Here is a 22,707-nt window from a genome sequence, read left to right as displayed (position 1 = left end):
TGGCAGATCATCTTATTTACCTGCTCAGATCAAGGACAGATGCACTAATTTTAAGAAAATTTTACTTTTTTTTAGTTCCGTTTTTGCAGTGTATGTTTGCAGGACATCATCTGAAAATGACCATAGAGGCATTTACACTGCCAAAACGGAACCAAAAATAAGTAAAATTTTCTTAAAATGAGTGCATCTGTCCTTGATCTGAGCAGGTAAATAAGATTATCTGCCAATGGAATAAGATTTTTGCACTTAAAATAGGAACAACTCATCTCCATCATCTTATTTCAAGTGCAGGATGTCTAATTATCTTATTTTAGGGGTCAAAAAACACGTTTTCCGCGGACCGACTCGCGGAGCGGGGGTATCCATGTGTTTTTTCCATGCCATTCACGCACGCGCGAAAGCGTGTCTTAACGTCACTTTTTTTTTTTTTTTTTGGGAATGTTGGCGTGGCGGTAGCGTGAGTTTGGCGTGGCGGCCGCCACGCCAAGATAGCGCTGCGGGAAACACTGCAATTACTATATGTTTAAGGCACGTTAATATATAAGCTATACGAAAAAGATGGACCAGTCTCTCCTGTGGTGTCCTGCGTTGTGATTGGTTGGGAGGATGTAATGATGTAATATTAACCTACATGGCTAGAATGCAAAAGGTAGGAAAACTGTTATTCTATTGAACTTTTTATTTACCCTTTTTTTTTTTCTATCATCTATATACGTCTATCGATCGATATATATTGTTATTCAATTATCGTCCGGCTCTAACTCAGAGCGCTTTCTCTCTCCTGGCGGGAGTGTGAGTTTACCGGCCTGCAAATGCAGGTGACTTTGAGCTGAAAGTAGGAGCGACAACTTAACACTGAAGGCTCCCGCACACCTGGGTGTGCCCCTCATAGTCCAGCACAACTATTGGCTTCATTTCTTGTGACAAATTCCTACATTTCCCACCGCAGGCGGTTAGAGATGGGTTGTGACGCCGCAGTCGCACCTGCCTTGGAAAAGATCAGTGCAGCAGTTCGATGCACCGGCGAGCGGTTGATGGTGTGACGCCGCGTAAACGCTCGTTAAATAAAGCTCATGTCCGCTTTGTGGGAGCCCAGAGACAGAAATAGCTCAGGATGCGACCTGCCGCTATTTAGAAAGGCTAATAAATGTAATGAAATAACTGCAAACACCTACAGTCATATAATAATTTTTACTACATTTTCTACAGGGCTTGTAGAACGGTGGGGGGAAACATCGCTTCATTACACTGCAAAAACAGAACTAAAAATAAGTAAAATTTTCTTTAAATTAGTGTATTTGTCCTTGATTTGAGCAGGTAAATAAGATGATTTGCCAATAGAATAATATTTTTCCACTTAAAATTGGAACAATTTATCTTTATTCATAATAATCATCTTATTTCAAGTGCAGGGTGTCTAATTATCTTATTTTAGGGGCAAAGATACTCATTCCATTGGCAGATAATCTTCTTTACTGGCTCAAATCAAGGACGAATAGACTAACTTTAAGAACATTTTACTTGTTTTTAGATCCGTTTTTGCAGTGTAAAAGGTCCGATTTAGAATGACGATCATGATAAAAGCAATAAGCCTCCGACTGAAACTGTGAAATCTCCTGTGCAGGTGAAGAAGCATATCCGCTGCTTCCACTCGGAGAAGATCTTCCAGTGCCCAGACTGCGAAAAGGCCTTCTGCCGACCGGACAAGCTGCGGCTCCACATGCTGCGGCACTCCGACCGCAAGGACTTCCTGTGCTCGACCTGCGGCAAACAGTTCAAGGTGAATGGCAGCAGGACGCCGGCGCCGCAGGGTAACGCTCAGCTCTGTTGTCTGCGGAGGCCTAACCCTTAACCGATGTTGCTCTCTCCAGAGGAAAGACAAGCTGCGCGAACATATGCAACGCATGCACAACCCGGACCGAGAGGCCAAGAAGTCCGACCGGACCCACCACTCCAAGATCCACAAAACCAAGGTCCCCGCCACCGACCTCGACAGCTTCGTCTTCAAATGCCGGCTGTGCATGATGGGATTCCGCCGCAGAGGAATGCTGGTGAGGCGCGGCTCTCGGACCTCGGTTCGCCGCCCGGTTCTCCAGCTCAGCCTGACTCTGATTTATCCGTTCGCAGGTCAACCACTTGTCCAAACGGCATCCGGAGATGCGGATCGACGACGTGCCAGAGCTGACGCTGCCGATCATCAAACCCAACAGGGACTACTTCTGCCAGTATTGTGACAAGGTGCGTGCTGCTTCGCTTCCTTGTCTACCTGCATCGCAGCGCCAGGGGCTAACTCACCGACTGATGTCTCTGCAGGTGTACAAGAGTGCCAGTAAAAGGAAAGCTCACATACTGAAGAATCACCCGGGGGCGGAGTTGCCTCCCAGCATCCGCAAGCTGCGTCCGGCTGCTCCCGGCGAGCCGGACCCGATGCTGAGTACCCACACCCAGCTGTCCGGCACCATTGCCACGGCGCCAGTCTGCTGCCCGCACTGTGCCAAACAGTACAGCAGCAAGGTGAGTGACGCGTTCTACGACGCTTTCTGGTCACGTTTGCAGCAGCTCCTTTAAAAAAAAAGAAGGCCGTGTTTTCCAGACTAAGATGGTGCAGCACATCAGGAAAAAGCATCCGGAGTTCGCCCAGCTGGCCAACACCATCCAGACGCCTCTGACCACGGCCGTCATCAGCAGCGCTCCTGCGGTCATCAGCGCCGACTGTGCCACTGCGGAGGCCGTGGTGGTGAGAAGAAGACTCGTTTTGTCTGTGCGCCACGAAGGTTTTTTATTTCCAGCTGGTGGTGAGGGGAGAACGTCGTGCAAAAATTGGGGTTCTGGTAGCTAAAAAGAAACTAGCTTAGAAGGTAGCTTAGAAGAAACTTAAACCCACTGGGGAAGCATGAAATTCTCCGACTGTCATCCGAGTAGAGAAAACAGAGCTGAGGTAGGAATGAATGGAGTGAACAAACAAGAAAATGTAGAATAAAGACAAGCGTGTGTCAAGGAATGCATGAAACTGCAGGTTTATGCAAACGCAGAGGGACAGGATGGGGAACGCAACACGAGTGTAACAACGCCTGATGAGGACCAGATGTAAGTCAAGAAAACAAACCATGAAATGTACTCAACGTCCCTTACAGAACCTTACAATAATCTATAAACCGTGACCAGAGTGTCAACGGTACATACAGGTACATTTTTAAAACTCAGATGTTCAAAGTTCTGCCTTTTTTTTTAGCCCATTTAAAAGTAGATCTATCTACAGTGGTCAAGCTTAGAGCCTGCACTGCAAAAACAGAACTAGAAATAAGTAAAATGTTCTTAAAATTAGTGTATTTTACCTTGATTTGAGCAGGTAAATAAGACTATTTGCCAATGGAATAAGGTTTTTGCACTTAAAATGGGAACAATTTATCTCCATCATCTTATTTCAAGTGCAGGATGTCTAATTATCTTATTTTAGGGGTCAAAATACTCATTCCATTGGCAGATAATCTTATTTACCTGCTCAAATCAAGGATAAATACACTAACTTTACGAACATTTTACTTATTTTTAGATCCATTTTTGCAGTGTGCAGAATCTGGACGCATCAATATATTTGTCTGCACTCTTTTTGACCTTTGCACACCTGGAAAAACACAAATGTTGTGCTGTTCTGTGCCTTTCCAGACTTTATTGGAACTGGAAGTTATATTATTTAAGTGCTTGCTTTTTCCCCCCATCAGTCCACAATCATATGGACCTAATTTGACCTCTCGACGACAGTAACTTCTTATTTCCGTCAGTCTAGACACTGAGCTGCAGGATGCGATGAGTCTGGCTAAAAGTGATCGTGACACAGGAAGAAAAACCTTTTGTTTGTCATTTGACGCGCTGCAAAAAGGGAACTAAAAGTAAGTAAAATTTTCTTGAAATGAGTGTATTTTTCCATGATTTGAACAGCTAAATAAGACCATTTGCTAATGGAATGAGTATTTTTAGCCCTAAAATAAGATAATTAGACATCCTGCACTTGAAATAAGATGATAGAGATGAATTGTTCTTATTCTAAGAAAAATCTTATTTCATTGGCAAATAATCTTATTTACCTGTTCAAATCAAGGAAAAATTCTTAAATTTCAAGAAAATTTTACTTTGAGCTCCCTTTTTGCAGCGTGTAAATATCAGCTGTGATGTGATCGTGACAAACCTGTGTGGCTCTTTATTAGGACTGGACAATATAAAAATAATATCTCCATATTTTTTAGGCTAAATGCAGATATATGATATTTAGCTCAACATAACTAAAAGGCGTCTCTTAGTCAAAGCTTTATCCCGAATGTCTTGCAGGCACATTTTTTTAACAAACAGCTTTGGATAAATATAAGAATCAGCTGAAAAATAACCTACTGGAATACATAAAAGCATAATTATAATGCCGTCTCATCTTGTATCTCGAAAATCTTGATGTTTTTTTTTATCTCTATAAACTGGCCAGTCCTACTCAACGTGTTTTCTCTGATCTGCAAAAGGAGTTCAGTGATTGTAAATATTAGAAGAAAATATAACCCCAAAATAACTAGTAATAATTAGTTAAAAAATAATTAGTTCTTGAATCTACCGTTTTACAGCAGAGCACCGTCATGTTTTTACGGAAGAGGATTAGGGCCACTCAAAAAAAAAGTTACTCAATTCTGACTTTTTTCTCAGAATTCTGGAAAAAAAAGTCAGAATTTTGAAAAAAAAAGTCAGAATTGAGTAGACTCTTTTTTTTAATTTTTTTATTCTTTTTTTTTGAGTGGCCCTAATCCTCTTCCGTATGTTTTTCAACCACTGTGTGGCGTGAGTGATCGCCAGGTGCGCCGTGGAAAATTATCCAATTTCACCTAATTGGTCTAAAAAGATTTTTTGAAAACTTTTTATTTGTAAGAACACTGCAAAAACAGACTAAACTAAACTAAAAATGAGTAAAATTTTCTTGAAATGAGTGTACTTGTACTTTATTTAAGCAGCTAAATAAGATTATCTGCCAATGGAATAAGATGTTTGCACTTCAAATAGGAACAACTCCTCTCCATCAACTTATTTCCAGTGCATTATATCTAATTATCTTATTTTAGGGGTAAAAATACTCATTCCATTGGCAAATAATCTTATTTACCTGCTGAAATCAAGGACAAATACGCTCATTTCAAGAAAATTTTACTTATTTTTAGTTCTGTTTTTGCAGTGAAGAAATATAAAAGGTGATAAAAATAAATGTTTGTTTATTTGATTCCTATTCAAGACACTTCGATAAGAATGACTATATTGTTATTATATGCGGCTACAAAGTATCATTTATTCAACATTTTTGGTTGGGTGGTGTGCCTCATGATTTTTTTCAATGAAAATAATTTACCGTGGCTCAAAAAAGGTTGAAAAATGCTGTTATAGAAACAGGAAGTGATCTGGTGATCGAAGCGCAGAGCGTGTAAAGCCTCACGGGGGCACTGCTACGACGTGAACGGCTCAATGCTGATGTCGACTGTGTTCCCTCTGTCCCCACAGACCACCGACCTGCTGACCCAGGCCATGACGGAGCTTTCTCAGACCCTGACCACAGACTACCGCACCGCGCCGGGCGACTACCAGAGAATCCAGTACATCCCGGTGTCGCAGGCGGGGGGCAGCCTGTCGCAGCCGCAGCACATTCAGCTGCAGGTGGTCCAGGTAGCTGCGGTAAGATGAACAAACGTTACCGGGTTCTGTCTTCTTGCGCATCCCCTGGAGAAAAAAATAAAATAAAAATCACACCGACATTTCATTGGTGTCCCGCTGTGCAGGCCTCCTCCCCTCACTCCCAGGCCCAGCCGGTCGACGTGGGCCAGCTGCACGATCCTCACGGCTACAGCCAGCACTCCATCCACGTCCAGCACGTCCAGGTGTCCGAGTCCTCGGGCGCCGCGCAGGCCGCCGCGCAGGTAAGCTGCCGTGACCCGCCTGGATCTGGAACAGTGATCACGTGTTGCCGTCGCCCGTTGGTGACCTTAAACTTGGTTGTCAGGGAAACAGCCAGCCGCTGAGCCCTGCCTCCCAGCAGCCCAGTCAGGAGCTGAGCCCGGCCCAGCTGACCCCCGTCACCTTAGCGCAGAGTCACACCCTGCAGACCAGCAGCACCCAGCAGCAGGGGGCAGTGCAGCACGCCTACATCCCTGGAAGCTGGAACTACCGAGGCTACTGTGAGCCACTTTGCATTTCTGGCTACCGTAATTTTTGGACTATAAGCCGCATCAGTCAAAAAGACTGAAAAAGAGGAAAAAGACAAGGTTCTCCGCAGCGCGTGTTGTCTAAATTACGTTGAAATTAGACCGTGAGCGCAAAAGTGCTACCTGCTAAGCTAACATTAAGATACGTATGTTTGAGAGCAACAAAGAAAGGTCAGTAAATGCTCCTGAACATGCATCAGCGAAGTTATAAACAACCGGGACAACATAAGCTAATGCTAGCTGTTATTAGCTTCACGGACTACCCAGTAACAGGGTTCTGTCGCAGTCTGGGTCCTTGGAGCTGCACCACGAAACGCTCCGCTGCGTGAATGCAGACTGAAACAGTGAAACAACAGTGTTCAGTCTGTGTTGTCTATAAGTTAATGTTTCAATTCATTTCTAAACAGTTCTGAAGCAAGCACAAGCCTAGAGCGCCCTCTTGCAGCTATAGACGGTAATGTTTCCTCCATGGTTCATGTTGGTCAGAATGATTTACCATTTAAGAACAGGAACTATCGGGGGAGAAAAGTGTGACTTATAGTCCAAAAAATACTTTAAATGCTTTTTTTTTTTTGTGTATGTGTGTGCTGTGTGCGTACATGAGGATAAACTACTAACCTCTCACCGTTCCAGCATCTGAGATCCAGATGATGGCGCTACCTCACGCGCAGTATGTGATCGCTGAGCCAAGCACACCTGTGTCTGGAGTCAACAGCAACCAGGTGAAAACGGTGAGTGAACAATGACGGACGGTGATAAGAGGAACCAAGGGTCCAACACAGATGTGGACGGGAGGCGAGAGCTTAGGGCTGGACGATATAGAAATAATGCATATCGGTAAAATAGAAATAAAATTAATCAATAATTTGAAACAGAACACACAAACACTCAATTCAAACTCAACCCTTCAATAAACCATTTTTTTTACCAAAACTACAAGTTTTTAAAAAAGAAAATAGAACATGTGCTCTCTGTACTCTCTGAAGGGGGCGGAGCTTGGTTCCTGGGTCTGCGTTGTGATTGGTTGGGAGGATGTAACGACTGTAATATTAACCTACATGATAGGCTAGAATACAAAAGGAAGGAAAACTGTTATTCTGTTGAACTTTTTATTAATCTTTTTTATCTATCATCGATATATGATTATCGATTGATATATAATGTTAATAAATTCCAGTCCAGCTCTACGAGAGCTGCAAACGCCGTGGCGAATGTAACGAGGCGTTCTAAGGAGAAAGGAGAGGATGCGTGAAAAACAGCATGTTCTGTGATGGTTGTTTTCTCCACAGCCTTATATTCTCATGGTATAAGATGAATTGTGACATATTATGCAGCGAGTTCCACTTTAGGGCCAGCAGAGCCTAATTATTAACAGTAAAAATTTATATTTTTTAACTTGGATGCAATTAAAGCAGCAGCTCATAAAGACTGAAACGATGCTGGGGAGCTTGGAAGAGCTGTGCTATGCTTATTAATCGCTCATTTAGGAGTTTTTTTTATGATTCAGGTATTCTGACTTTGTGCAGCAGTAGGATGTAGTAAAAACATCACAGTGAAGGGGGGGGGGGGATGAAAACATGCTCAAAGGCACCGAATGAAGCACATAGCAAGGAGATTGAGTATAATGTAAGTAGTGGACTGATTATAATAATTATATTTTAAAAGTTTGGAGGTTTTGTGAAAGATAGCTGCAGGTATGAACACAGGCAAGGCGTTAGCAGGAAGTAGTTCGTCGTCTCTGTTTATAGGTTAGTTTATTACATACATGGCGCCGCTGTTTCTAAAACCAAGGCAATTCATGTTGCAGGCTGTTTTTTAAAGGGTATTTCTGTACAATTTTACAATCTGTGTTTTAATCATCAGTACCAACTAAGGCAAAGTCAAGTTTATTTATATAGCAATTTGCAGTAACGAGACAATTCAGAGTGCTGTACGCGAACAGGAAAACATTACAGAGGAAAATATTAAATAGAAAAGGAAAATATTACATTAACAAAGGAATAAGCAGAGGAAATACTGTTTGTTTCACTGTAAGAAGCTTCATCACTAAGATTCAAAGCTCGTTTCTATCCATACATCAACAAATATACAGAAAACATAAAACCACAGTACCTAATTGTTTCTATTCATAATTAACAAAATTAAGTAAATCTTTGGGGGGGGGTTTCTGGTTTAAAGTAGTTTTGTCCAACTTTTCTAATTGCTACAGCTATAAAATCTTATTTTGTTTCATTGTAATAAGAATAAGCTAAATAAAGCCATGCCTAGTCTAAGGCTCTGACCTGACCTTTCTGAAGCTACAGCTAAAATAGAAAGCAGCAGAAAAGGTAAAGAAAAAACATCACCACTAGAGAGAAGATGTGTTTTAGGCAAGGCAAGGCAAGTTTATCTGTACAGCACATTTTAGTACAAAGACAATGCAAAGTGCTTTACATGATTAAATATAGGAAAATAAAACAGAATAAAAGCAAGTTGGAATAAAATGTAGAAACAAAATAGAACATGGGAGAATAGAAACTAAAAGCAAACATTAAAAACAGTTGGACTACAAAGTAGAACAGTCAAAGGCAATCCTAAACAAATATGTTTTTAATCTTGATTTAAAGGAACTCAGGCTTTCAGCACTTTCACAGTTTTTTGGGAGTTTGTTCCAGATAAGTGGAGCATAGGAACTAAATGCTGCTTCTCCTTGTTTAGTTCTGGTTCTGGTTCTGCAGAGCAGGCTGGAGCCAGAAGACCTGAGTGGTCTGGAGGGTTGATGCCCTGATAACAAGTCTGTGATGTATTTAGGTGCTAATTCAGGGATTATAGACTAACAGAAGGCTTTTGAAGTCTATTCTCTGAGATCCAGGGAGCCATGGAAGGACTTCAGAACCGGGTCCATGTTCTCTATGTTCTTAGTCTTAGTGAGGACTTCAGAACCGGGTCCATGTTCTCTACGTTCTTAGTCTTAGTGAGGACTTCAGAACCGGGTCCATGTTCTCTACGTTCTTAGTCTTAGTGGAAGGACTTCAGAACCGGGTCCATGTTCTCTACGTTCTTAGTCTTAGTGGAAGGACTTCAGAACCGGGTCCATGTTCTCTACGTTCTTAGTCTTAGTGGAAGGACTTCAGAACCGGGTCCATGTTCTCTACGTTCTTAGTCTTAGTGGAAGGACTTCAGAACCGGGTCCATGTTCTCTACGTTCTTAGTCTTAGTGGAAGGACTTCAGAACCGGGTCCATGTTCTCTACGTTCTTAGTCTTAGTGGAAGGACTTCAGAACCGGGTCCATGTTCTCTACGTTCTTAGTCTTAGTGGAAGGACTTCAGAACCGGGTCCATGTTCTCTACGTTCTTAGTCTTAGTGGAAGGACTTCAGAACCGGGTCCATGTTCTCTACGTTCTTAGTCTTAGTGGAAGGACTTCAGAACCGGGTCCATGTTCTCTACGTTCTTAGTCTTAGTGAGGACTTCAGAACCGGGTCCATGTTCTCTACGTTCTTAGTCTTAGTGGAAGGACTTCAGAACCGGGTCCATGTTCTCTACGTTCTTAGTCTTAGTGGAAGGACTTCAGAACCGGGTCCATGTTCTCTACGTTCTTAGTCTTAGTGGAAGGACTTCAGAACCGGGTCCATGTTCTCTACGTTCTTAGTCTTAGTGGAAGGACTTCAGAACCGGGTCCATGTTCTCTACGTTCTTAGTCTTAGTGAGGACTTCAGAACCGGGTCCATGTTCTCTACGTTCTTAGTCTTAGTGAGGACTTCAGAACCGGGTCCATGTTCTCTACGTTCTTAGTCTTAGTGAGAACGCGGGCAGCAGCGTTCTGGATCAGCTGCAGCGTTCTGATCCAGTTTTTAAGCAGACCTGTGAAAACACCGTTGCAGTGATCAGTTCTACTAAAAATAAACGCATGGATTAGTTTTTCCAGATCCTGCTGAGACATCAGTCCTTTAATCCTGGAGATGTTCTTCAAGTGATAGAAAGCCAACTTTGTATGAATGAATGAATGAAAACTTTATTGTCATTGTCACAAGAACAACGAAATTTAAAAAGTGCCATCGATCCGTGCATATGTTTAAAAAAAAAACAAAAAAAACAATAATAAATAAATAATATATAAATCTCTGTCCCTCAATTTACACACAATATAAGAAATAAATAACAAATAACTGATAAAAACAACTAATAAATAAAAAAATAGCACATCTCCCACACATCATCCATGATAAATAATGGTTATTTTTGGTTGCATTTAGTTTTGTTATTGCTGTCGGGTAAAAACTGTCTCTAAAACGGTTGGTTCTTGTTCTGATTTCTCTGTGTCGTCTGCCTGAAGGCAACAGTGTAAACAGAGAATGTCCAGGATGAGAAGTGTCCTTTGTGATGGGTTGTGCCTTTTTTAGACAGCGGTCGCTGTGCAATTGTCTTTAGATGCTTTTGGAGGTTCAGGTCTGGGTCCATCACTACACCCAGATGTAGTTCTATGACCCTGATAATGAGTAGATTTATCTAAGAACCGTGAGTTGACACCCTCTATCTTTTGTCTCCGTTCTGAGACGGATAAGAACAGGACGGCTGCGGTAATCTATTAACCGTAAGGTTGTCTACTCCGGCAGGCGCACTTCGTCATCTCCGAGGGTCAGAGCGAGCTGGAGGCGAAGCAGGCGGCTCCCCAGAGCGCGGCCCAGGCCCAGGCCGATCAGCTGGAGCAACAGCCTGCCAGCCAGCAGGCCACCACGCAGTACATCATCACCACCACCACCAACGGCAGCGGCGCCAGTGAAGTCCACATCACGAAGCCGTGAACCCCAATCACGCTGAACCGCAGGGATGGGAGTCCAGACCGATCATGCATGGACCCACCCTACCCCCGTTCTCTGGACCTTTGCACTCCTATAAATGAAGAACCATGCCGTGGATCGGTGAGGGTGTGGGTTTGTGTACGCGTAGAGACGAAAGCGCTCCCAGCACAGTTTTATGTGTCGGATTGTTAAGGAGCTGCTGCCGGAACTTTTTATCAGGAAAATTAAAATAAGACATACGAGGTTTCTATTTAGAAAAGTATATAACAATGATGGGGGGGGCAAAAAAAATAAATAAAAGCCCACTACATTTAACGACATGCACTGGAAAATAAAACTGAATGGTAGTTTTTGTTTTTTTAATAAAAAAAAAGATTTTCATTAAACTTCTTTTACAGAAGGGAGCCTCGGTTCTAATGCAGGTTTGAAGTTACAATCATGAGTTTATTTTGTACGTGATCCGGAAGATCCAGTTAAAAATGTTACAATTACGCCAGCGGAGGTTGTCACAGACCATCTGTTGGACGTTGCCACACAGTGTTGATGATGATGATGATGATGATGATGATGATGATGATGCGTGATGTGAAGTTTCTCCCATCGGTTTCCTCTCCGGGTAAAACCGGACCGACTACATTCACCAGCTGTGAGGTCATAAATCCTGAATGAGATATTTTAATATCTGAATCTGTTCTCTTTGTCACCAAATTTGTTTTTGTTTTTTATAGTAAAATGTGGAAAAAAGAACAAACAAACTCAGTTCATGCTTCATTTTACAGATTCACACAGTTTTAACCTTTTTAGCTGGTCTCTGACTGCGTTAGGTAAACGCCATATGGTCATAAATCTTAAAGGAGCAATAAGTAATAATGACACTTGGTGTTTCAAACAACACATATACAACAACCTATTACGCTGTTTTCTCAACAGTGTGTTGTTGCTGTGAAACTCCCCTGAATTTTTACTTCCACAGGACAGGTCTATGATGTATTCTCTTCTACTTCTGGTCCTCTTCTCTTACTGGCTTCCATGTTCGCAGGCTGCTGCTCTTTAGCCAACATAAAATACCACATGCTGCGCTCTGTGCTGGGAACCCTGAGAACTCTAGTATGATTGGCTCAGGAACCAGGAAGTAAACACGGTCTACACTCTGAACCGAAGTAGTTTGGACCGTACCTCTAGGTTTGAAAGGAGAAAAACATGACTAAGACATTGTTGGTGGAGAGGACCGATTGTTTACAGGGAATGTTACTTCCATCCCAGGTGACGTTTGAGAATGATTTAGGTTGATTTTAAAGTGCATTTCATAGTTATTATTGCTCCTTTAAGTAGGACTGGAGATAGTTTGCAACTGAGTGGTATTATCCTTTTTTGTACCAAAATGTGATTACTTCTTTGTATCTTTCCCCCATGGTGTCTTTCTACATGGAGTTTGCATGTTCTCACCATGTATTGGTGGGTACTTTGGTTTCCTACCACAGTACAAGAACATTAATCGGAACATTAATCGGTCTCTAAATTGTCCTTAGGTGTGTGTGAGTATGTGGTTGTTTCTTCTGTTGCTCTCTGTACCCCGCCTCCCACCCAGTCACCACTTGCTGGGTCCCTCCCTGTGACCCTGCAAGAATAATAATAATTAATAATACATTTTATTTATAAGGCACCTTTCTGGACACTCAAGATCACCATACGAAGATAGATAAAAACACATCAATGTCAAAAACATAATCGAAACACAGAATAAAAAACGTTTTAAAAGATACAAAGGCTGGGACAGGGAGATTAATATCAAAGTGAATAGGCAATCTTGATACATTTTAGAAATACTGTATATGGACGATGACTACAAGTTTAATTCCTCCTGGCCAGTAGGTGGCGCACACACGCTAGCCTGTTCCCGTTTACCTGCCAGTTCTGGTAGCATTAGCATAATGGTTAGCATTAGCAGACCTGTCCAGAAGTAAAGTGGCTTCTGAGCCCCTTTGTCTCCCTCCCTAAGTCGGCACCAACACTCAAAAGCTTGACCTGGTTTTGCTTTTTATTTTTTGGTCCAATTGAATCTGCGAAATATAACGCCAAGAAGAAGCCGTTTCAGCGGTATCATGGCAACCGAGCTCTGTCTCACGTGACTTCAACCTACGACTTCTATTGGTGCAGAACTCTCTCCTCAACGTTGGCGTAACTAGAAGTAAATATTTATATATTTTGGACCCGTCAAAATGTATTAAAACAATTATTTATATACTAAAAATCAGTAATATTTATACTTGTATTCAGCACCACTCTAGGCGTTCTATGGATGTATTAAATTTTAAATATGTTATAATTTTGATGAAAAATGAGTTGCTATAATTTTGATGAAAAATTATTTGCTATAACCTTCAAGTGGTATAAGCCTTATTTTCTTTTAACCACAAATGGTAATTTCATCCCTTTTCTGTAATCTATACTCACTAAGTTAACCAGCAAGAGGAATGTACATTATTCCTCCTGCTGGTTAATTATTCCAATCACTTATGGAGATAAATAAGCCTAAAAGTGTTCCGATCAAACATGTATTTTAGTTTGTTTTGCCATGTTTACATTGTGAAGATGTCATGCTGCACACTTTTTCCATTGACTTTGATTTGGACTTCTGTTCGGTCCAGTTCACACATGAATGTTACTGGTTGGGGCCTCCATGATCAATCTAGAATAACCAGCTTAAACCACATATCTTAATTTCTTTACAGTTGAAAATGGAGAGATGGTAACAAAAAAAAATAATAATAATAAAAAAAATTAACACCATTAGAGCAGAAATGAGATTCTTGAAATAACGAATGGTCAGCTCAAAACGTTTCATTGCCGATGCCTCGTTTCATGCTCATAAAAGTCTGGTAAAAACGACCAACACTTCAAAGTGACGAAATCCCCAGAGTCCCAATATATAAATGTTCTATTCAGCTCCTTTGCCTTTTTTTATTTTATTTTATTTATTGAATTTCTCTAAAGGATCTTAATTCATGTGTACTCAAACAAAAAAGCTGATATGTCTACTGTATTTAGAATGTATAAAACTGAACAAATTTTCTAGATCACGTTTCAGTCTAACTTGTTAATAGACCCAAAATATCTTATTTTATCCAGAATTAGAGCTGCTGCAGCTGAATATTAAAATCCTGCTCTTGGAGAAATGCAACAAAAACATCCTTTTAGTGATAAAGTACTAAAGATAAAGACTGTAATGAATTGGGAATGGCAATTTTCTTGTAATTCTGATTCTAACCACTAGATGGCAGCCTGCCATCAGACGGCAGCAGAAGACCCACAGCCTCCAGAAACTGCAGCCAGGGCCTTAATCATCAGTAAGTTTGTGACTCAGGGAGTCATTTGCTCTTGTTCCTCCTGGGTGGGGCTGGAGCAGGGATTGTTCTCTGCTCTGGTCCGTCTTGATCAGTGTGTTTAACACATTCCTGCCTGGGTGGAATGCAGGACAGGGAGAAAAACACTCCCTAGATTAAAAAAAAAAAAAAAAAAAAAAGTCCTCCAGTTGGGCCTGTTTGACTGGCTCGTCGTGTTGAATCCTATTTTGAGCAGGTGGACATTGAACGCCTGATGGCTCGGCTGCAGTTTTAGCCTGGATGTTTGTATCCACGTCTCTCCCCATGCCTTGGATAACAGTCGCCCACCTCAAAGGTCAAAGGACAGCTGGACAGGAGGAGACCGGAGGCTGGGATTGGACCAGTAAACTAATGGGGGAGGATGGAGGCAAGCAGAGGTAAGCAGATCTTTATGGCTTTTTAACAGGTAACCTGCGCTTAAACGACCTTTCTTTCAGAGCCGTGGACGATTGTAACGATACAGTGGAAATGTTTTCCTCCCTCTTTAGGCGGAAATCTGTCAGCACACGTCTTACGGCACACGTCGACAGCTTGTCAATCATTCTAACGTGTGAGGAGACAGTTTAGTTCGATTTACTCAAATAGCGCCTTGGTGAGGCCCTATTTCTGTGGATTAAAACCAGGACATAAGCAAAGTCCAACACACTTGAGCTTTGCACACCGGAAAGTCTCGTTTAAAGTCGTCCCTGTTCACCAGAGTTGCTGGAGCCATACTGGGACTGCAGGAAACAGCACCTGTGTTTTCTGTACTAATTTATAGCCACCTTGGCCATTAACCTCCATGATACAAGCATTCATAGAACTGTCTTGTTTGTGATCCTCAATTTTTTTCCAAATTTCTCTAGTGGGCGGAGCTCTGGGCAGTGAAAACAGTGACATGTTAAATTGTGCTTCAACCCACGTGGGCTCAGTGATCTTCAGTCATTTTACGCAGTGCCTTTAAAACAGTAATCCTAACCCTTGAACTGGTTTGTTTGCATTTTTTCTCAATATAACCACAAACCTCAGTATTTTTAAATGGGATTTTATGCAACAAAAGAAAAAGTGGTGCTTGATTGTTAGGGGGAAAGGCAAAATAAGTTCATGCATGTCAAAATTTTTAGAAAAGACAATTCAAAAAAGTGTGGCACGTTTTTATTTTCAGCCCCCTTAACCCAAATAAAATCCAATGCAAACAACCACATTTCAAGTTAAACTGTTAACTAAAACATCATTAGTTTAAGTTTGTAGTCCAGCTGTTTATAAAATCATTAATATTTGCTTATAGTTTCCATTTTCCTATGTTTTATTTTGCCTAAATTTTTCTACATTTTCATCCAACTTGCTTTTATTCTGTTTTTAATTTCCTATGTTTTAATCATATAAAGCACTTTGCATTGTCCCTCTAGTGAAATAAATTTGCCTTGTCTTTGAAGCCCCCTGGTTAATAAATGGAGTCCACATCTGTGTTTGATTTAATCTCAGTATAAATCCAGTTGTTTCCTGGAGATCTCATTGGTTCCTCACGAAGACCAGGAAGCAGCCCTGGAAGGTCAGAAGTAAAACTGGGCAAAGGTTTTTTACATATTACTGACTAGTCTGGGATTTGGCAAGATCCATAACGTGTTTTTTTTTTGTCACTTTTGACTTAAAAATCAGGGATTTGTGTAAACATCATGCTGTGGGGATGTTGTTCTACAACAGGGACAGGGAGGCTGGTCAGATCTGGCAGGAAGATGGATGGAGATGCATACCTGGCAATGATGTAAAGAAACCTGTTAGAGGCAAATATAAACATACATCCAGAGCTACAGTGGAAAGGTTCCCATCAAAGCATATTCATCCGTGGCCCAGACCCAAGGCTTGAACGTTTCTGGCGGCAGATGGCCTCCACCCAATCAGCCTGAGCTTGAACTACTTTGCAAAGAAGAATGGACGACACTGTTTTAACAAGCAGCATTCACTCCTCCTGAAAGAGCGTAGAGCCACAGCGGACAGTCGTCTGCATTGTTGATGGCTTTGCAGCAATCCCTCATACTGAGCATGCATGAAGCGACAGTGGAGAGGAAAACTCCCCTTTAACAGGGAGGAGAACCTCCAGCAGAACCAGAATCAGCCTCAGTGTCAACGCTCATCTGCCTCGACCCACTGGGGCTTAGAGAAGACAGAGCAGAGACACAGAAAGAGCAGATTACTTTTTAACAAATAATTTCCTGAAAAAATTCATATATTGTAGATGAAAGAAAATAAAATCTTGATTACAATGGAGTAAATGTCCACAAAAAAAAAAACAACAACAGGAATTTAGAGATTAGTTTCACATATTTGCAAGAAAAAAACTGGAGTGTTCTCTGATGTCAAAGTAAAAAAAACAAAATTAAGAAAAAACATAACCTTATCCACAATTAAACGTCATACATTTGGTATATTAAAACTAGGATATTCTATTTCTTCTCTCGCGACCCCCTGCTCTAAGATGAGCAAATCTATTAGAGACATCCCCTAAAAGGTGGTCCTACAAACTGTTAAAACGGAGAGAAATACATGGACATGCCACACTTTTCAGACAAAAATAAAGGGAAAACTGGCCGATCACAAAGTAATGCACTGAAGTCCATGATTGTTATGTGAGAAAATGTTCAAGGCTATCAATATCTTTTCATGTCACCATATTTGCCCGATGTTATAAGCATCTGTTGCAATGAGCAAGAAGTCAGCTAAATTTGCTGAAACGAGGGGAAAAAAAGATTCTGTGGTCCAATCACCTTTCTAATCTCAGGGATCTATGCACCCACTGCCATGCATTAAGGCAGAATTTGAATCAGTTTTAGATCTTTTCTCATCGAACATGCTTTTGCAAAGCGAACCTGTGCTTGGTTGATGTTTGCTGGGCCGCGTCCCTCAGTTTAAACTATCCAGATGATTTTGACCATCCTTTGTTGTCTTTCTCTGTTTCAGTTTCATTCGAACCCAAAACCAAGGTCAGCCCAAAGGTGAATTCTGGGCCCAGACCCTGAGAGCAATCTGCTGCTGCGTCCCAGTGGCTGCAGTGTGGTTCGTCTGCCAGCTGGAGGCGCTGCCGCACCCCTCTCTGCCGCAGGAGGACGCCTGCTGCAGGCTGCTGCTGGTCTGCTTGCTGTGGGCGTCTCTGGCTGGGACTATTTACGCCCTGAGGTGCTGCCTGCGGCCAGGACAGAACCGGGTGAGCAGAGCTGCATGAAGAAGATCCAATTCAAGCCTTTTTTTTAAAGAATTTATGTATTTTATTCTGCCTTTTTGTTACAATTTAAGGTGGAGCCTCCTCAGGGGAAACAGCAGGTGGTTGAGCCTGAAAACTGCAGAAGTCTGTATTCTAGGTGAAGCTTTAATATTTTTTCAGATTTAATTTTCAGCTTTATTCAACATCAGTTGTGTCCGATAAGTAAGATTTTCATCACTTTATAATCACTAAAAACTGCAGCCAGCTCTCCAGGACGGCCCAGACCCGGACCCCGGAGGAGGCGGTCCCTCTGACCCGGGTCCTGACCGACTGTCTGCTGCTGTGTGTGCTCCAGGAGCCCCTGCAGGACCCCGCTGTGTCCCACGTCGAGGCTCTCCACGCCAGGCTGGAGGTGAGACGAAGAGAAACCAGCGGCAGCCGCTTCCTCCCTCCCCCTGACGCGCACACACGCTGAGGCCTCCGGCGAAATTCGCCTCCCTGTGTTTCTAATCACTGTTTGCAGGCAGATCAGTTGGAAATATCAAAAGGAAGACGTGTTCCTCTCAGGATTACGCAGATATTTTGGCCCCAGGCAGCGCGCGGCCGCCGCTGCTCTGTATTCATCAGCAGCAACCAAACCAGAAAGCGGGAGAGAGTTTAGCGTTTCGCTTCCTCCTGCTTCACCCAGACAAGCCCACAGCCGTCCTCTCTCCTCTTCCCTGCAGGCGGTGGCTCGCACGCTGGACAAGGCGAACTTTGGACCGGAGGCCATGCAGGAGGAGGCGGGCCGGGGCGCGGCGCTGACGGACAGACTGAAACTCCTGTGCGCGTACCTGGAGCAGAGGTCAGTACGCAGTGCGCACACCTGGAGCATCTGGGCCTCAGTCACCTTTCATTAAAATAAAGAAAGCTACTGCACCATTCAAAAGTATTCACACCCCTTGAACCTTTCCACAGTTTGTCCCACAATAACCCCCCAAATTCCCTGGGTTTTATGTGACAGAGAAAAACACAAAGAAGTGCATCAGGGTGACATTTGTGTGGCGTGCTTCACACTAACACCCCTAAATAAAACCTGCAGAACTCACCTCGTTGGTAAACGGACCTCACTTTTAATCTCAAAGCAGATCTCAAAGTTTACAGAAGGGTTGCTAGAGAACATTAGAGAGCAAACAGCCTACTCCGATTTCTTTTGTATTTTTATTCTTATTTTTTCTCATTTTCTTTTTGATCCACTGTATATAGGAAGGTACACTGTATATAATTGATGCACCTTTTCCTACTTTTGGCACCTACTCCTGACTATTGACTGACTATTGAGGCGACGTGACAAGTGAATTTCTCCAATGTGAGATCAATAAAGACTATCTTATTTATTTATCTTATCTTATGAAGAACATCTGATAAACCGCCGTTTTGTCCTTCGTCTGAACATGGGGAGAATGAAACCTACCAAGACGTGGCTTTCCACTTTAACTGACCGATTGATTGGCTGTGCTCTCCAGACACCTGGTGGCAAGAAGAAGGCTATTAATAAAAGAAGAAGGTGCTCCCGGTCAGGTGAGACCAAACATGAGCGTCTCAACCTGCAAGTCGCTACTTAGACGGCACACCTCCATGTTGATGCACGGTGGTGGCAGCGGCATGCTGTGGGGACGCTTTTCCGCCGGTCAGAGCCGATGGGAAGACAGACCGAAGTGAGAGCAAGGCGGTCCTGGGAGAAAGAGGTTCACCTTCCTGCCGGAGCCACAGCGGAGCAGTTCAGATCAGGGCTGGGTGATATAGCAATAAAACTTTCTGCTGTTGCTTAGCAACCTATTTTTAGATACAGAACACACAAACACTGAATTCAAACTCAACCCTTTATTCAACCAACTTTTTACCAAAACTGCAAGTTTTTATACAAGAACAAAAGACCTGCTGAACTATTGAAGGGGCGGAGCTTGGTTCCTGGGTCTGTGTTGTGATTGGTTGGGAGGATGTAACGATGTAATATTAACCTACATGATAGGCTAGAACGCAAAAGGAAGGAAAACTGGTATTCTTTTGAACTTTTTATTGACCCTTTTTTTCTAGCATTGAAATACGTCTGACGATCGAGATATATATATATATATATATATATATATATATATATATATATATATATATATATATATATATATATTGTCCAGCCCTAGTTCAGATCACAATGTATCCATGTTGCAGTGGCCAAGACAAATAGACCTAAATATGACTAAGAATCTGCAGCCAGACTTAGAAAATTCAGTATAAACAATGTTTTTTGTTCAATGTAACGATGTAATATTAACCTACATGATAGGCTAGAACGCAAAAGGAAGGAAACCTGCTATTCTTTTAAACTTTTTATCGACCCTTTTTTTCTATCATTGATAAACGTCTGTCGATCGATATATATTGTTATTGGATTATCGTCCAGCCCTAAAACAAACAAACAAACAAAAACAAAACAAAAAAAAAAACGGTAAAACTCTTGAAAGTTTTTGGTTGTAGAGTAAAACTGTGAGAAAGTTCAGAGGGGACTGAATATTTCTGGAAGGCGCTGTGCATAAAATGCTTCTCTTCCAGGGTTATGGATGTATTGGCTAATATAATTTTACATTTAGGGGTTTTTCCCAAACATTGTTGTGCCGGATTACAGGGATGATAAAACTTTTAATGTGCGAAAGTATAACGGATATCAGACGCTGAATCTGGGATATGTCGCAATAATTTGTGCTCAACAAAGAAACGTCCCCCTCTGGCAGGATGGGATCCCTGAAGGCTCTGGTCCAGGTGCAGGCGGACTTTGAGTCCAGTGTGAAGGACTTGCTGCAGGGCCTGGACGGGCTCTGGACCCAGCTGGAGGACCTGCACACCGGGGTGACGTTAACCAAACAGGACAGCCTGGGCAACAGAGACCTGGCTTCGGTCCAGGCAGACGCCGAGGTAAGCCGGAGGGACTGCAAACACGTTTTCTTCATTTTCCTGTTTCTTATTTCTCTCCTCGTTTGTCTAAGAACTTGATTTCAGTGTTGGGTCGGTATCAGAACAAACGGCAGTCCTGTCAGAACCATCTGAAGGACAGCACCCAGCTGCTACAGGTGAGACTCTCCTCACGACGCGGCAGATCTTTGCCACTTCCTGTCCTCGTTGCTGACTGTCTCCTGCTTCGCTTCCCCAGGAGTTAACGTGGAGCCACTCTCACATCAGCAGCAAGGTGAACGGCACCAGCGAGTCCGCCTGGCCTGAGCTTTTGCTTCAGTCCAACATTGAGCAGGTACCTTAAACTCTTCCCCGGTTGAATAAAAAAAAAACACGTTTTGGATTGATTTGACATGATCTAACTCCTCCACTGCCTTCCTGCAGTTCGACAAAGTTCAGGAGAGTTTCAGCTCCCTGGAGCAGCAGACCGCTACCTTTAAGACTCACCTGCAGGGGCTTGGAAAAGATAACAAGAAGGGGCCAGGTGGGCCCCAGGCCCGCGCTAACGGGGCCGGTTCGGGCTTGGACTCTCTGCAGAATCCCCTTAACTTTGCAGATTTGCCTCTGAGGAGTTCGACCCCCCTGGGGACGAAAACCCACTCTTCTTTATCGCTGCGCGAGAGGTCAGCGCTCAAGTTTTCCTCCACGATGGACTGCCTGCGCAAACCTGGAAGGAAGAAGTGATTTTTATTGGCGTTTTATAACCAGAACTGTTTTAATTTATAACGTTTTGTTCAGATGCTGGCTGCCTCAGAACTAAGTATTTATTTTTGCGTTGATTACTTTTTGTAGAGGACAGCTTGCTTGCGTTTTCATCTCTGATTCACAGCAACAGTGATGCGGGTTTACCAGCAGGTGCAGTGAACATTTGTAACACCAGGGGGCAGACTTGCTCCACATGTCGCCAGAAAAAGTTTTCATCCATTTTTTTTAATTCAGGGAATGTTTAGCATTTCTTCAAGACTAAAAACGCAAAAACATTTGATTAAGCCCTTTTTAAGTATATATGTCTCTTAACTTAATCACAATAAACAACATGTTTTATACTTAATGAGCAATATGTATTTAATTGTACTGCTGTTAAAATAAAATGTTCTTCATTTTTCAAGGCACTAAGAAAAGCAGACTTGAGTGTGTTAAACTTTCCTGGAATGTTTTGTTTCCAGTATAACCAGTTATTTATTCTAAAAAACACAAAATGTACTTTATTAAAGATACGTTTAATTAGATAAGCCAAGTTGAGAAATTATAAAGCTGTTTTGTTTTTCAATGTAAGAATATAATCTAAAGACCGTTAAACTAGTTATGTCTTGTATTCCTTTAAAGTGTTATTTATCAAAACTTTAAAGCTTACCGAGGGTTTTCAGTTTTTTTTTTGTTGTTGTCATTCTGAGTCTATTTTCAGAGGAATGTTACCTGGACCTACAAATTGCTCCGCCATGATGGAGTGGCTGGATGCAAAGCAATCTCCAGAGATGGACGTCTTTAAAAAAATGAGGAAGGTTCAACAAAAAAATGCCGGAAAAATATCCATCCATCCGTTTTCTACACCCGCTTCTCCTCGCAGGGCAGAGGGGGATTTTGTACCTATCTCCAGCAGCTATTGGGCGAGAGGCAAGGTATAACCTGGACAGGTCGCCGGTTCATCACAGGGCAACACAGAGACACAGGAGACACACACACACACACACACACACACACACACACACACAATTATCTAAAAGTCATGTTTTTTGGCTGTGGGAGGAAGCTGGAGTACCCAGAGAGAACCCTCACATACACAAGGAGACATGCAGAAAGACAGCAGGTTGGGATTCAAACCCAAGACCTTTTTCCTGTAAGGCATACGTGTCAAACTCAAGGCCCGGGGGCCGAGTCCGGCCCGTCAAGGCAATTTATATGGCCCTCAAGAGCCAAAAAAGCCATATCATGTCATTAAGTAGAGGCATATATGCTTTTAAATTGTATAAAGTGGCTAAAACTGTGTCTCCTGTAGCAAATTATTATTTTGGTTTCCCACAACACATTAAAACAACCCAGAAATGTCCAGAAAGAGAAAAAGTGATGGAGAATTATGAACTTTTTTTGCAGATAAACTTCATAAACAGGGCCTAAGGTGCTACTTTTATGTTACTGCGCATTTTTGTGTGAACTAAA

At 42.3% G+C, this 22,707-nt stretch overlaps 2 protein-coding genes across 5 annotated transcripts in view; both read left to right on the top strand.

The window, feature by feature from the left end:
• Positions 1–11,691, top strand: part of prdm10 (PR domain containing 10) — a 28,364-nt gene extending 16,673 nt beyond the window's left edge. For 2 of the 3 annotated variants that reach the window (XM_021319387.2, XM_021319389.2), the window contains 10 exons: positions 1,625–1,780; positions 1,872–2,051; positions 2,128–2,238; positions 2,314–2,514; positions 2,594–2,737; positions 5,527–5,697; positions 5,802–5,939; positions 6,023–6,197; positions 6,858–6,955; positions 10,819–11,007. In XM_021319387.2, the coding sequence (XP_021175062.2) occupies positions 1,625–1,780; positions 1,872–2,051; positions 2,128–2,238; positions 2,314–2,514; positions 2,594–2,737; positions 5,527–5,697; positions 5,802–5,939; positions 6,023–6,197; positions 6,858–6,955; positions 10,819–11,007 (1,563 nt within the window). Of the gene's footprint in view, positions 1–1,624; positions 1,781–1,871; positions 2,052–2,127; positions 2,239–2,313; positions 2,515–2,593; positions 2,738–5,526; positions 5,698–5,801; positions 5,940–6,022; positions 6,198–6,857; positions 6,956–10,818 lie in introns of all 3 variants that reach the window. The other variant, XM_021319386.2, reaches the window with a different exon arrangement.
• Positions 11,692–14,092: 2,401 nt separating this feature from the next.
• On the top strand, positions 14,093–22,086 carry si:ch211-151h10.2 (uncharacterized protein LOC567699 homolog). Of its 2 annotated transcripts, XM_021319366.2 has the most exons (10): positions 14,093–14,351; positions 14,584–14,764; positions 17,325–17,568; positions 17,658–17,722; positions 17,827–17,977; positions 18,291–18,409; positions 20,334–20,514; positions 20,586–20,669; positions 20,750–20,845; positions 20,935–22,086. In XM_021319366.2, the coding sequence occupies exons 2-10, from the start codon at positions 14,628–14,630 to the stop codon at positions 21,232–21,234; spliced, it is 1,377 nt and encodes a 458-aa protein (XP_021175041.2). In that variant the 5' UTR covers positions 14,093–14,351; positions 14,584–14,627; the 3' UTR covers positions 21,235–22,086. The 2 variants fall into 2 exon arrangements, with proteins under 2 accessions (XP_021175041.2, XP_021175040.2); XM_021319365.2 differs by lacking the exon at positions 14,093–14,351 and having other exon boundaries at positions 14,384–14,764.
• The last annotated feature ends 621 nt before the right edge of the window (positions 22,087–22,707 follow it).

Source organism: Fundulus heteroclitus, chromosome 18 (genome assembly GCF_011125445.2).
Source record: "Fundulus heteroclitus isolate FHET01 chromosome 18, MU-UCD_Fhet_4.1, whole genome shotgun sequence".
Taxonomy (NCBI): domain Eukaryota; kingdom Metazoa; phylum Chordata; class Actinopteri; order Cyprinodontiformes; family Fundulidae; genus Fundulus; species Fundulus heteroclitus.
This window is presented reverse-complemented; position numbering and strand designations above follow the sequence as displayed.

Coding starts and splice junctions, on each gene's coding strand:
- si:ch211-151h10.2 (XM_021319366.2), top strand. CDS start 14,628: ATGTTTGTATCCACGTCTCTCCCCATGCCTTGGATAACAGTCGCCCAC. Junction 17,569..17,657: donor TGCGGCCAGGACAGAACCGG/GTGAGCAGAGCT, acceptor TTACAATTTAAG/GTGGAGCCTCCTCAGGGGAA. Junction 20,515..20,585: donor CGGTCCAGGCAGACGCCGAG/GTAAGCCGGAGG, acceptor CGTTTGTCTAAG/AACTTGATTTCAGTGTTGGG.